The sequence below is a fragment of the Lygodium microphyllum genome, chromosome 28 (assembly GCF_053477565.2).
Source record: "Lygodium microphyllum isolate KBCC chromosome 28, Lygodium_microphyllum_v1.1.10, whole genome shotgun sequence".
Lineage (NCBI taxonomy): Eukaryota > Viridiplantae > Streptophyta > Polypodiopsida > Schizaeales > Lygodiaceae > Lygodium > Lygodium microphyllum.
Genome location: NC_141162.1, coordinates 110,551,645 through 110,564,775, shown reverse-complemented (window position 1 = coordinate 110,564,775; position 13,131 = coordinate 110,551,645). Strand labels below are relative to the sequence as shown.

The window sequence follows — 13,131 nt, the reverse complement described above, 5'->3', positions numbered from 1 at the left end:
ATCACTAGACTACAAAGGTACAACTAGGAAATTCCTTCGTTCAGTGTATTCACCAATTTTAATTTCTAAGTCATGCACTTCTTGTGTTCCATTATATCTTGTGCCTAAGAATGTTGCTTTAATGCGATAATGCATAGAAACAGTTTGTAATTTCAATTATTTCACTAACTTTGCAGAAATAAAATCATGTGTACTACCATCATCATACAAAATAATCTTTTCATTTCCATACACTAAACATTTCATTGTCAACAAAGAATGTGGAGTTGGCATACCTAGTAAAATATCTGTAGGAGTAGCAATGTCGTCCTCATCTTCCGTAAAGTCAGGCATTTCCGCACGTTCTTCATCTTCCATTGCTCCAAGATAATTAATATGGACAGGTGGTTTCTTCAATTGGCAATTGGCTGCTAGATGTCCAGGTTGATGGCATTTGTAACACACTATAGGTTTGGCTTTAGATACATTGTTGGTAATGGCAGGAAGTTTAGGAATATTAGGATTTGGCTATGAGGATGGCTTAGGGTTTTGATTGGTATTTGATGGCAAAGCAGGTGGTTTTGTCCAAGACTCACGGAAAGATGATGAAGGAAAATGACTTTGATTGAATCTTCTAAAATTTGAATTGAATTGCTTGGAACCATAGTTACCATTTGCTTGAAATTGTTGTGGACGCTTGTCTCTTCCTTGAATCTTGTCTTCAGTGTCATGAGCCAAAGAAATTGCATCTTCAAGGGTTGTAGGCTTGAACATATTGACTTCAGTGTAGTAATGCCCAAGTAATCCAGACATAAACTTGCGCTTGTGAGTCGCTTCAGGTACGTCTTCAAGCATTCGAAGTTGCAGTAGGGCATTCCAAAAACGTTCGATGTACTAGGAAATAGGTTCACGATCTCTTCGTTGAAGAAGATCCCATTGCTTTATGGCTTTTTCATGGAATTGAGGAGGAAGGAAATTCTGCATAAACTTCTTTTTGAAACTCGCCCAGGTAGTGGGACAATCTATGCTCTTACGAACCACGGTCCACCAAAGAGATGCTCGATCAACTAAGTGATTAGTGACACATTTAATTTTGTCTTTTTCAGCGTATGTCTCTTCATGAAAGTAATCATCAAACTGACTGATGAATGCAAGGACAGTCTTTCCATCTCGAGTTCCATTGAAAGTACGGAATTTGAAATTTCTTTTACTTATCTTTGTTTCTTTGCGGATGGATTGAGCTTCGAGAGTCGCATCGATGGTTAGTCGGATAAGATCTTCGGGTTGTGGTCCATCTTTGTTGGTGGTCAATCATTGCAAATTGGCCAATTGAAAGTGCAAAGCTTGTCGGGCTCTTCGTTCTTCATCAAGCTGCATCATAATTAAATCCAATTTTTGTTCCATCGTAGGTTTGGGAAGATCGCCTTCAGCCATTAAATCGTCCATATTTTGTTTCGTCATCCTATAAAAATCCAAAAGACCTCACACTCTCAAAATCCAATTAGTGGAATGAGCGTAGCTCAAAGTCGGGTATACAAGGCTTATAGATTTTTGTTTGGCTTTCACGATCTTCGTCTTTTGCGGTTGTGAAATTTGTAGTCTTCGTAAAATCTACGTATGACCTTCTGTGTGTGCTAAAATTGATTCAGCAAGTCTGCATATGCGAACAGAGTCTTCCAGGGAACAACTGTGTAGTTCTGTGCTTCTGCGCAGGAACAATCCTTATGGGAGTAATTGAGGTAAGTCAGTTTTGATCTCTGCTGACTTGCAGGACTTGTAGAGTAGGTAAATTTAAACTTGCAGAACTTGCAAACTAGGGAGATTATTGACTTGTGGCTTAGTTGATTAAGCTCAAAATTGATGAGTCGACGATTTTTTAGGGGGGGGACTGTTTTCCTGCGCTGAAAATCACGCCAATATGCCGCCCGTTCTGAATTCGTTGATTTTAGGGGCCTTAAGCTTTATAATAAGCTTATCAAGCTTTTAAGATAAAGCTTTTAGACTTTGAAGATATGGAACTTATCTGTCTTCTCTATTCAAAATGACTTGGAGAGAGAGACGTAGGAGTAGTCCTCCACTTCCTCAGGCCGGTCCTTCACGATCAGAGGCAGTAGACAGAGGTTCTTGACCGCCAGGAATCCACCCGTATCGACCGTTCGCGATGAAACTGACTGTAGAACTCGATCATTCCAAGAGCTTCGCCTTCACCCAAGACGGGTAGCGATTGGAAGCTCTCGATCTCAGCTTCGCTCTGATACCACTGGTGCACAGATCAAATGCCATAAGCGCGCATAGTGAGCGCCAGAAGGTCCCCAAGAACAAAAGAACTCTACTTTTTGCACAAAACTCAAGGTAGAAAGCATGTACGACATGAACAAGAGACCAATTGGGTGCAATCTCCCCCCATGCCTTGTGTGAGTGCTCCACAAAGCATGTATTTTATGTGTTAACCATCTTCAAGCTCAAATAATAGCCCAAATTACAAAATAGCACGCTTTTGGCTTTTGAGTTTGCTTTAGTGCTAAATAGAAATAAAGCTAACGGACGGGTGCCCAAGAAGTCAGGCATACCCAACACAATGTCCAAATACAAATATCATAATCGTACGCCCATGCGCATACAAAAATAATAAATAAATATCCAATGCCTTAATAAATAGGCCCGACAAAATATAGGCGCCATGCCTAAGGTATGCACCCATCAAAATATAAGTGATAACTCGAATACACGCTATCCTCCAATGCTTTCCTTCGCCACTGCTGCTATCTCTACACATTAACTGAGGCATTCACAATCATTAGTAAAATAATACAATTAAACCAACAAAAGTGAATACCTAGTAGTCTTCAGCTACATAAATAAATCAATTGGTTAGAAATCAATCCTAACCTTAATTTATCACGATTGCACACTCTAAACTCATAAACGTTTATTAATTTAATATGTATTTTGTGAAATCACCTGCTATGGAATCACCCATGTACACACTAAATTAACGAAACGCCGAAAAAGGATAGCCGTCCCCATCGACTTCTCGCACAAAGAATCCACTTTATGTATGAGCCTCGGTAAACAAAGTTTACGGAATCCACCGTAAAACCTCACAGAATCCACCGTGAAATATGCCTCCTGGCATCACGTAAGGATCCGCTTGTGTGTTGTTCTCTCTTTTTTTTTTTTTGGTATTACACTAGGAGAACGACAGCCTGTACCTAATCTTCCTTGTTTGATTGAGGCGGAGAAGGGGGTCAGATGGACTTGCTCACAAATTGATGGCTTTTCATGTACCTTTTGAGGTTCATGCGGACGTGGAGGGAGGTGGTGGAGAGGAAGGGATAGTTGCACCTAGTAAACTGTCTATCGTTCATATCTTCTAGGAGAGCTAGGCAAAAGGAGGGAAGAAGGCTAGCTCACATCATTAGGTGCACCATGGCACAGCTATCAATAGCATTGGGGTCAAAAAAGAGGGGAGGCAAGCCACGCTCTTGTGGAGTCGAGTCCTACTTGAGTAATAGCTTAAGTAGCCTAAGGTAATTACAGGTAGTTATAAAGGCGGGATCGGGACAGGAGGAGAAGTCCGTGAGAAAGCGCATCATAGAATCATTTAGGCTTCCTAAGTCAAAAAGGAGGGCATGCTCGAAGGAGGCGGCATTGGAGTTGTAGATGATGGGGAAATCATGCCGCCCATGGAGGGTGGCAACAAAATCCACACCTGCCCTACGAGGATACGCCATGAATGTGGAGTCATTCCTCTCATAGGGTAGGGTGTTGCAAAATGCCATCCAGGCGAGCATGCTAATATCGCACACTCACCTCCTCCAAAGAGGTTGGCAGTTGTAGCACTATACAATATGTGGTATTTCAAACACCTTGTCCTGCCAAAACTCTGCTTCCTCCATGCCCCACAGAGTGGGGGTCTTCGCTCTTTCTTCTAGCCATTTTTGGCCCAGTCGGCCCCACCAGTCTCGCGATCACCTCCTCCATTACCTTAATTGGGAGGACCCGTATCAAGCTGTTAGGCATGAGGAAGCTAAACGTAAAAGGGTCCTTTTCGTTTTCTTGCCGTTTCCAAATCACCAAATCCACATGGAATCCTGTAGGGAGGTCATCAGGGCACGGTGGGAGGGGTGCGGACAGCTGCACGACTCGTTTGACTCTTAACTGCCTCCTAGTTTCTTCAACTAATTTTCTTCATTGCTCCCTGAGTGCGGTTTGTCTGTCCGAGGGCAGGTCAATTTGTTGCTGTTCTTGATCATGCGACAAGGGGGGTTGTGGGATTATCTCTTCGCTTGTTCTCCTTATGATGAATTCAATGTCAGCCTCCTTCCCCTGCCGGTCTTCTAGTTGCGCTCCTTCCTCAAAGCTGAGTGCATCCAACTCCTCGGGGGTTAGGCCGGCCAATAGTAGGTACTTTTGTTGTTCTTCTAAGCTCAACCTAACCTCCGCAAGTTGGGGTGGCATCTGTAGCCTTGCATGCAAGGCCCTGCATGCGATGCTCAGTTTCTTCTACACCACCTCCAATGACTCATTTCCCTCTGGCCGGGTTGTGTTTGAGGAAGGCCTATTGTTGCTGGGCACTAAAGGTTGTCTGGGCGGCGTCTGCTTTACTTTTTGCCAGGATTTTTTTTTCCCACCAAAGCGAGGCATTGTGCCAGTACCCTGAACCGTTTCTCATTCTGTGCGGCCCATTCCTCTGCCCTTTTGTTCATTCCTTCCATGCTCTCCCCCTGCTTCTGTGCTAGGGTTACGAGCTTCTACTCCTAGGCTTTGAGTTCTCTGCTCATATTATCGTGCTCTTTCCTTCCTAGGTGCAGTTGATCAGTTAGACTTGATCTCCTTTTGTTGATGCTCCCTCTCTTGTCTTCTCCTCCTCTTTGGCATTTAGTTCCTCTATCATTTGCTCGATGTTGGCGGTTTTCGCCTCCAGTTCCATGTTGCATCAAGAGGAGCTTGTATTCCCGCTGTATCTGCACCAGTTCTTGATTTTCCTCCTTGAGCCATTGTTTGTAGCTTTCTTCCATGTCTTCCTTGGCCTTTAATTCTTGCTTGAGGTCAAAGATTTGTCATTGTTACATGGCTATTATGTGGGTTTTCTCAAGCTGGAAGGCGGCTACTGACTCTTATTCCGCCACCAACTCAGCCATAGCCATTCTCTTTTCCTCCTTCGCCCTCTTGACTTGTTCTGTTGTTTCTTCCTCTTCATGTTTCCTCTTCTTCTCCCTCTCCTCGGCCTCCTTGAGGGATTGCCTTTTTTATTTTTCCAAATCCTCTTTCTCCTTCCTGCAGCCTTCATCCGGTTTCTTTTTCTTCCGTGCTGTCTTTTTCTTGGGTTCCTTGACCTGCTTTTTGCTTGATTGCTCTTCTTGCCCATGTCCTTCCTTATCAGTCTCAGTCCTATCACTGGACCTCTCTTGGTACTGATGAGGGGGTGACCTGTAGGCATTTTCCCTTCCCCTTCTTTTGCATCCTGCATCTCTTTCACTGCCTCCTGGATGAGCGTAGTTAAAATACTTCCATACGATGAACGAGGCCTTGGACGAGGCCTTCTTTCTTTCTGTGGTCCTAGAAGATGGAGACTCTTCTCCTGCGGGCGTGCTTCTTAAGGCCAGTGCTTTAGCCGCCTGGTCGATAATTTTACACACATAGCCATTCCAATCGACTTCATGCAGGGTATGAGCCGCTATGTTCTCCAGCACAGGCACACTAATTCGGTGCATCAATGCGTTGTAGCGCTGGCTGGAGAAGAGCGTGTGTACCAGTTTTTCCTGCAATCTGGTTTTCGTATCAGGGGTGTCCTAGATACTGATGCCGTCATTTGTCAGCACGTCCTCCTCTCTCATCTTCAGCATGGCGTACACATCTCTCTTCCGCTTCTTTTCTATTTTTGGCTCCAGTCCCAACTCCTTCTCCACCAAGGCGGGGGTTAGGTGAACCTGCACTTGTTTGGCATTTTGTCCCCTTCCTATTGTGACAGTGCTATACTCGTTGCCGGGGTTGTAAGACCTGAGAAATTCCACACACTTTGTGTGGTCAGGTTATTGTGTGAATTTTTCCAGGTACTTGGTGAAGTTGCATTTTTCAACAACTCTCCTGGCCGCCTCCTCCTTGGCCACTAAACCTTCTATGTTGTGAATGGTTCGGAACTTTAGTTGGTTGTAGGCATGGCTCTCCAGAGTGATGATGTATTGTACTCTTTCCTCTTCTGTGAATGGAAGTCGGTGGGTATGGTCTTGTTGCGACATCTTTTGTTCCTGTCATAAATCCGAGTTTCCATTAGTGCTTCCAAATTAACAAATCACAAAAGAAATCATAGACTAAAAAGGAAAGAATCTATGTGTTTACTGAATGAAAGCCTTAAAATCTTATCCAATGTGGAGCCTTCCCTTTCAGCTTTAACTCTTTACCTTCTATTTTAAAGTTCTCTTGACATCTTCCTACCTCGCTCGTTGTCTACGCGCTTATGCATTTTGCTTGATTTTCACTAGTTTTAATTGATCTCTTGATTCACCTTACTCCCCTTCCCTTCCCAGCTTGAGAAGAATCCTTACTAGGATTGAAGGTGTGGGAGGTTGAGGACCTTTGGCAATGGATCTTAGGAAGCACGGGCGTAGGAACCAAGTGTAAAAATCGGGATTGTACTCTAACTAAGCTGCGCAATTGAGATCAAAAGGGCGAGTGCCAACATGTGTTATGTAAGTGAGAACATCTATTAGGAAGTCATCGGAGGCATCGCGGCTAGCAATGTGTAGCTCCTCCTCAGTCAGAATAGGCGATTGAGGTAAGGATGTCCCTTGATGTGCTCTTCCAGGGGGTGGTTGTGAAGAGTAGCTAACACTCTGTACGAGGTTGGCGCGATATAAGTGGGGTTGTACTCCGATATTTTGATTGCGCGGCACTGCTTTGTGTTTGTCATGACTCGGCATCCCTCTACTTCCCATTGCAACCTAAGAGTGTACCAGTGCTGCAAGAATGGGGATTCAGTCCCAGCAAGTTGGGATAATTCTGCAATTTCTTGGTGAGTGATGGAAAAAGTGGTTCGTTGATCGTATGGCGTTATGAGGTGCTGTTTGAGGGCTTGCTCTTTAGAGACCTCGCTGTCGAGCAATACAGCAGCGGAGTTTGCTGCCTTTGCAAAGGCAAGTTCAAATGTCTCCCAAGAACAAGGCATCGTGCAAATTTCAGTTGCAAAAGGCTCGGGCAACAAGCCTAAGTCCAAGCGGTCATAGCTTAAAGCTAGCTCTCTGAATGTGGCATCGAGCCGCCTAATGCAATCAACCACGTCTTCCCCTGTATCTTTAGCTAGATTTGAGGCCAATGTCAAAAATGACTTCCGCTTGTAGGAGGGTTTAAGACATGCTGGTGGTTGGGGTTTGATAGCACTAGAGCCTTTGATAGTGGATAGTTGTGGTTGCAGGTGTGCCTTAGGTTGCGGTTGGGCTTCCTGGCTTAGGGATGGGGGAGCAACAGCTACTTTTGATGGGCTGCTGCCTTTAGAGTGAATCATTGTAGTCGGATGGACTCTAGTGGGTGATGGGTCATGCGACGATGTCTATCGTTTGGGCCGGTAGGCTTATTCGAGTCTCTCAGGCATATGTGTAGATGGGCTTGATGGATGTGGGCCTAGGGAGCACTGTGGCTCATGGTTTTGAGGTTTGATGGGGCTGGGGGTGATCAAGCTTGGGGGTAGCATATGAGTGGTGGTCTTGATGGGCTTAGGAATATATAACCAGGTCTTTCCCTCATAGTAGCCTTGCACGTGCAAGAGGGCTTTGGAGACCCACCTTCGTCGGATCATGCCCTAATTTTTGTGACTACGCCTTGGCATCCTAAGTTTAGATCTTTGGGTCTTATGAGGTCGCGTGCGATGATTCCTAGGTGGCGGTTGCGACTGTTTAGGCCTCCATTGGAAACTTGGCTGTTGAGTCTTAGCTTTTGTTACCACGAGTAGTGGTTCTTGAGAGGTGGTGGGTGGTGGTCAGGCACTACCCTTCTCCTTAGATTCGGATGCTAATAGTTCTATCAGTGGTCATGTGGACTGTTCCATCGTGCAACCCTTGCTGAAAGGTGTATCCATGCACATGTTTCCTATGGCGAGGTGAATGCGCTGCAACTCATAATCGACGTGGCAATGGGTTTGCTTCTTGAAGGCTCGCCCTAGTAGCGTCTCTGTGCCTGCGTCCTTGGTGTTTGGTAGCACGTAGAAGATCATTGGTATAGTTTCGGTCTCGATAGAAACGACAGCCCTGCACTTGTCGAGGAGTGCATAGGAGCGGCCCCCATATTGATTTAACCTGGCGTTAGTGGGTTGTAGTGGTGGTTTACCAAGTTGGATCCAATGATCGTGAGTCAAGATGTTGAAGTCCACTCCCTCGTCAATTAAGGCATTGAAGATGCATGTTTGCTTGACAGTGACCATGATGTGCAGGTATGCAGGTTCCACGATTTCCTCATCCGCATCATTGATTTTGGTGATGGTGGCTACCCGGACGTTGACTGCTGGTTCCAACATTGGTGGTTCATGCAAAAGATGCGTGGGGGGATAGTATTTCCTGATGTGGCTACCATTGAAGAAGCCGATTCCTTCGTCGGCTAGAGTCTCGAGCTTGACATTGCCCGTTTAGCTATTCGTACGGACCCTGAAAGGTCCAAGACCCCGAAACTTCATTTTTTACTTGTGCCCCTTGACTGAGTATAGGAGCACTAGGTCGCCTTGCTTGAAGTCACGTTGCTTGACATGCTTGTCAAACCAGCTCTTGCATCGTGCCTTCTCGCATATGAGTGCATGGGTGGCTAGAAGATGAGTCTTCGAGAGGCGTTCAAGCTCTACTAGGTGTTGCGTCCATGCTTCCTTTCCTTCCCATCACTCCTGAAGCGCAATTCATAGGCTAGGCATGAAGAATTTTACGGGGAGAATTGCTTCGGTTCCATAGGTCAGCCTAAAGGGGGTCTGTCTGACGGCCGTTTTGTAGGCTGTACGGTAAGCATACAAGGCCGCCATCAGCTTGTTATCCCAGTCGCTGTGTGAGGCCGAGACTACCTTGGTTAGGACGTTGACAAGAATCTTATTTGTGGATTCTACCTGGCCGTTTGCTTGAGGGTAGTATGGAGAGGATTTCCGATGGATAATTAGGAAGGTAGATAGGAGATAAGTAATCACTTCATTGATGAAGTGTGTCCCCTAGTCACTGACTAGTTCGATGGGGCATCCGAATCGTGAGATCACCTACTCCCACAAGAACTTGGCAGTTGTTCGAGCATCATTCTTTCAGGTTATTCTCACCTCTGCCCACTTCGTTAGGTAGTCTGTGGCCATGATGATGTATTTGGCCTAAGAGTACTGTGCAGTGGGGCTGATGGATCCCATGAAGTCGATCCCCCATTTTTTGAAGGATTGTCGTGCAATGATTGGGGTCAACTCCATCTGATCCTTGTGAGTCAGGACCTTCGTGCTGACATTCGTCACAATGCTTAACAAATCGTGTGGCATCACGAAACAACATTGGGCACCATAGTTGAGATTGTAACACCTTCTGGGCCGTTGTATCTTCGCAAAAGTGTCCACCAACAATCCCACTGTGTGCCTCCGAGAGCACGTTGTGCATCTCATGTTCGCACATGCATTTGCGTAGCAATCCATCTTGCCTTAAGCGATATAGCTAGCTTGCTATCAACTGGTAGGGTTGGATTTTGAGAACAAGTCGCCTCAGTCTTGCCTTCTTTGTTGCTCGTTCAGGCAGTCCGTGCTCAAGCAGTTGGACTATGTCATCTACCCAATATGGTGTTAGATCGGCCTTGAATAATCCCTCCCATTGGAGAGGTTAAAGAGGTGGGCGTCTGGCAATTCATTGGTAATGCCTTCTCCAGCGGATTCCCTTGTGGGGATGTGTGACATATGATCGGCCATGTAGTGTTGTTTTCCCTTCCATACAACCACAGAGAAGTCAAACTCCAAAAGTGGGAGGAGCCACTGAGCTATGCATCTTGTAGCGCAAGGTTTGTTCACTAGGTATAGCAAGGCTTGATGGTCTACAAAGAAGATAAAGGGCGTAGTCAATAGATAATGCCAGAACTTCTTCACAACAAACACCATGACCAAGCCCTCTCTTTCCATCGTTGAGTAATTCATTTCTGTCTTTGTGAGTTGTCTCCTAGCAAAGCTCACTAGATAATCTAGGTTGTGCTCGCTAGGTTGGCACAACACTGTCCCCATAGCAAGTTTAGAAGCATTGATATGCACGTGGAAGGTTATGGTCCAATCTGAGGCTTGTAAAATTGGTGCTATGGTTAGAGCCCTCTTCAACTCTTCATATGCACATTGGCATGCTTCAGACCATTCGAAGACAATCAGCAGCTTGTATAAAGGTCTTGATATCAATGCATAATTCAACATAAACTGTCGATAGTATCCCATATGGCCTAAGAAGCATTGAACTCCCTTGTAGTTGGTTGGGGGTGGAAGGTCTGACCTTTAAGAAGTCAGTGGCAATGCCATTCTTTGACACCACATGGCCGAGGATGCACCCATGCTTTACCCAAAACTAGCATTTCAAGGGGTTCAAGGAGAGATGATATAGGTGACATCGGTCAAAGACTGCTTGGAGTTTGTTCAAGTGTTCCATCTAGGTCGAGTGAACGCAGAGGTCATCGATAAAGACTTCTAACTCCTTATGAAGCATGTCTTTAAATATGGTGCACATGAGACGTTGGAAGGTAGCATGGGCATTTGTCAACCCGAAAGGCATGACTATGTACGCAAAGACACCCCACTTGGTGGCGAAGGCAGTCTTATGCCTGTCGGCAGGATGCACTTGCACCTGGTTTTATCCTCATAAATCGTCCAGAAAACTATAGGCCTCCTTGCCTGCCACTCTTTCAAGCATGTGCTCGGTGTATGGAAATGGATAATTATCCCTTTTGGTAGCAGCGTTCATCTTTTTATAATTGACACACACTCTAATTTTTCCTTTTTTTTAATCACAATGACTATGGGTGATACCCAGTCCATGTGCTCAATTTCATAAATGAATCCTTCTTTCATCATCTTATCAATTTATTCCTTGATAGCATGAGCTTGTTTAGGATTCATTGGGTATGGTCCTTGCTTCACCGGCGCTGCATCTGGTGTCATGGGTATGTTATGACTCACTACACTCGGATTTACCCCTTTAAGCTCTTCCAAGGACCATGCGAACACATCCACATACTCTCACAAGAGAGCGACCAGACTCGCTTCCTTGTTCTCAGCCAAGTCATCAGTAACGAAGACTGGTCGGGGTGTCTCTCCCCTTCCTGGGCCAAGTTCACCTCTTTGACCCTGGCTAGTCCCTGAATCGATTCGCTCATTTGCCCTTGCCGTTTGGCACCCATCAAGATCACTACCCTATCTCCTTTCTTGAATTTCGTAAATCCATTTGGAAGGTCTCGTGGTTTTCGTTGCTCGTCTGCTCGGGTGTCCCTGGGTTGGTTTGCCCTTCCTTGCTTCAATCGTTTGCACCTCAGGTGGACAGGTAAGTCCCTGGCTGTGCGTTGGGTCTTGGGCGGCCGGTATTTTTGGGTCGCTATCCGAGCTCACATCTGACTCAAAGTCAAACTCGCCATCTTCACTAGAAGAGGGGTTCTCCCCTGGTGGTCGCACTTTAGATGGTGATTCTGCTCTAAGCACTTGTGTCACCCCTAGTTGAGCTAGGCCTGCTTGCTCAAGGTCTATGGCTGCCACATGCTGTAACCATGCATGGTCACAATTTATGTGCATGAGTCCTCGCTTTGTCTTGTAGGCACTTCTTTTTTGCGGCTTGGAATCCGCCCGTATTTGTTCTATTTCATGTCCCTTCGTGCCGTATTCTACCAAATCCACCTCACCCTCACTTCCATCATTGAAGGGTTGACAGTCTTCATACTCGTCGTCAGAGTCCTCTCCGCTAGCCAATTCGTCATCCCATAGGGCTTGGTACATCTCTTGTCGTCGATCCGGGACTAAGGCCTAGTTGTACATAAGGTTCAAGTCATGCACCCTGGTCCATTGCCACTCAGATTCGCCTAAGAGATCTTGGAGTGGTGTGGGGTTTGCTGCTGAGTTGTCAGCCAGCTTGTCTGTTAAGTATTCCAGGGCCTCCTGGAGTTCTCTCTTGTTGCATGGCACTTGGAAGGTGACGGGCTTAGGCCTCCCAAGATGGGTTCCTTCAATCATGCACACTAGTATAGAGGGCGTGCCGTTGGTCGTGCCCATCATCTTGATGGCTTGCTCATGCACTTCTTGGTCCAAGAATAATTCCATAGCTTTACTGGCTGATCTATAGGGAGTGGAATTTAAAAATAAGGTTAATCTTAATAAGATTAAACCTTATTATTTTTTAGAATGCTAATGCGCTAAATGCATTGTAGGTCCATGTTGGGGCTGATTTGAGTCCTGCAAGAGAGCTTAAATTGGTTGATGGGGTGGTTAATCCCTTATTTGGAGCATCCATGTCTAGAGCAAAGATATCATCAGGGGAATCTTATTTGGTGGAGCAAAGGATACAAAGTGATAGAGCAAGAAGACGGAACCTTTGTGTGGGAAATCAAAGTTTTCACCCATCACTGTTTACAAATTCTGACAAGCATCCATGTTGAGTTTAATGAAGAAGGTGGGATGGAGCCGTCAATTCATCCTCTAAATATGTTGAATTTTGATTATCATAATTACGAATAGGGGAGTCCTTGATGGCTCGTTGTGTAAACCCATTATGGACGTACACATTATACTTTGATGGAGCGTCTAGGGGCCCTAATAAAAAAGGGAGTGTTGGAGTAGTTATTCAAGATCCTCGACGTAGAGTCACAATGAAATTAATTGTTTATCTCAAGGTAGGATTCACTAACAACATGGTAGAGTATAAAGCCTTGATTATGGGATTGAACATTGCTACGGAAGATGGTATTCGGCGATTGTTAGAAAAAGGGGATTCCCAGCTGATCTTAAATCAACTAAATAAGACATACACCGTCCGGAATCCTATCCTTCGCATGTATCATCAAACTGCTATAACCCTACTTGATGCATTTGAGAGCGTATCTCTTCAGCTGATTTCACATTCTTGGAATTAGGTGGCAGATTCCCTAGCAAATTCTGCTTATGAGAGGACCTCTTCTTCAACTGTGGTCCTAGTCTAGGTG

At 45.3% G+C, this 13,131-nt stretch overlaps 1 protein-coding gene across 1 annotated transcript in view; it reads right to left on the bottom strand.

Annotated features, from left to right (window-relative positions):
• LOC148011867 (uncharacterized) overlaps positions 1-11,932 on the bottom strand; it is a 29,715-nt gene extending 17,783 nt beyond the window's left edge. The window contains exons 1-2 of the mRNA XM_087670421.1: positions 11,825-11,932; positions 11,552-11,698 (exon numbers count right to left, since the gene is read on the bottom strand). Of these exons, the coding sequence (XP_087526547.1) occupies positions 11,552-11,698; positions 11,825-11,932 (255 nt within the window). The remainder of the gene's footprint in view (positions 1-11,551; positions 11,699-11,824) is intronic.
• Positions 11,933-13,131: the final 1,199 nt, after the last annotated feature.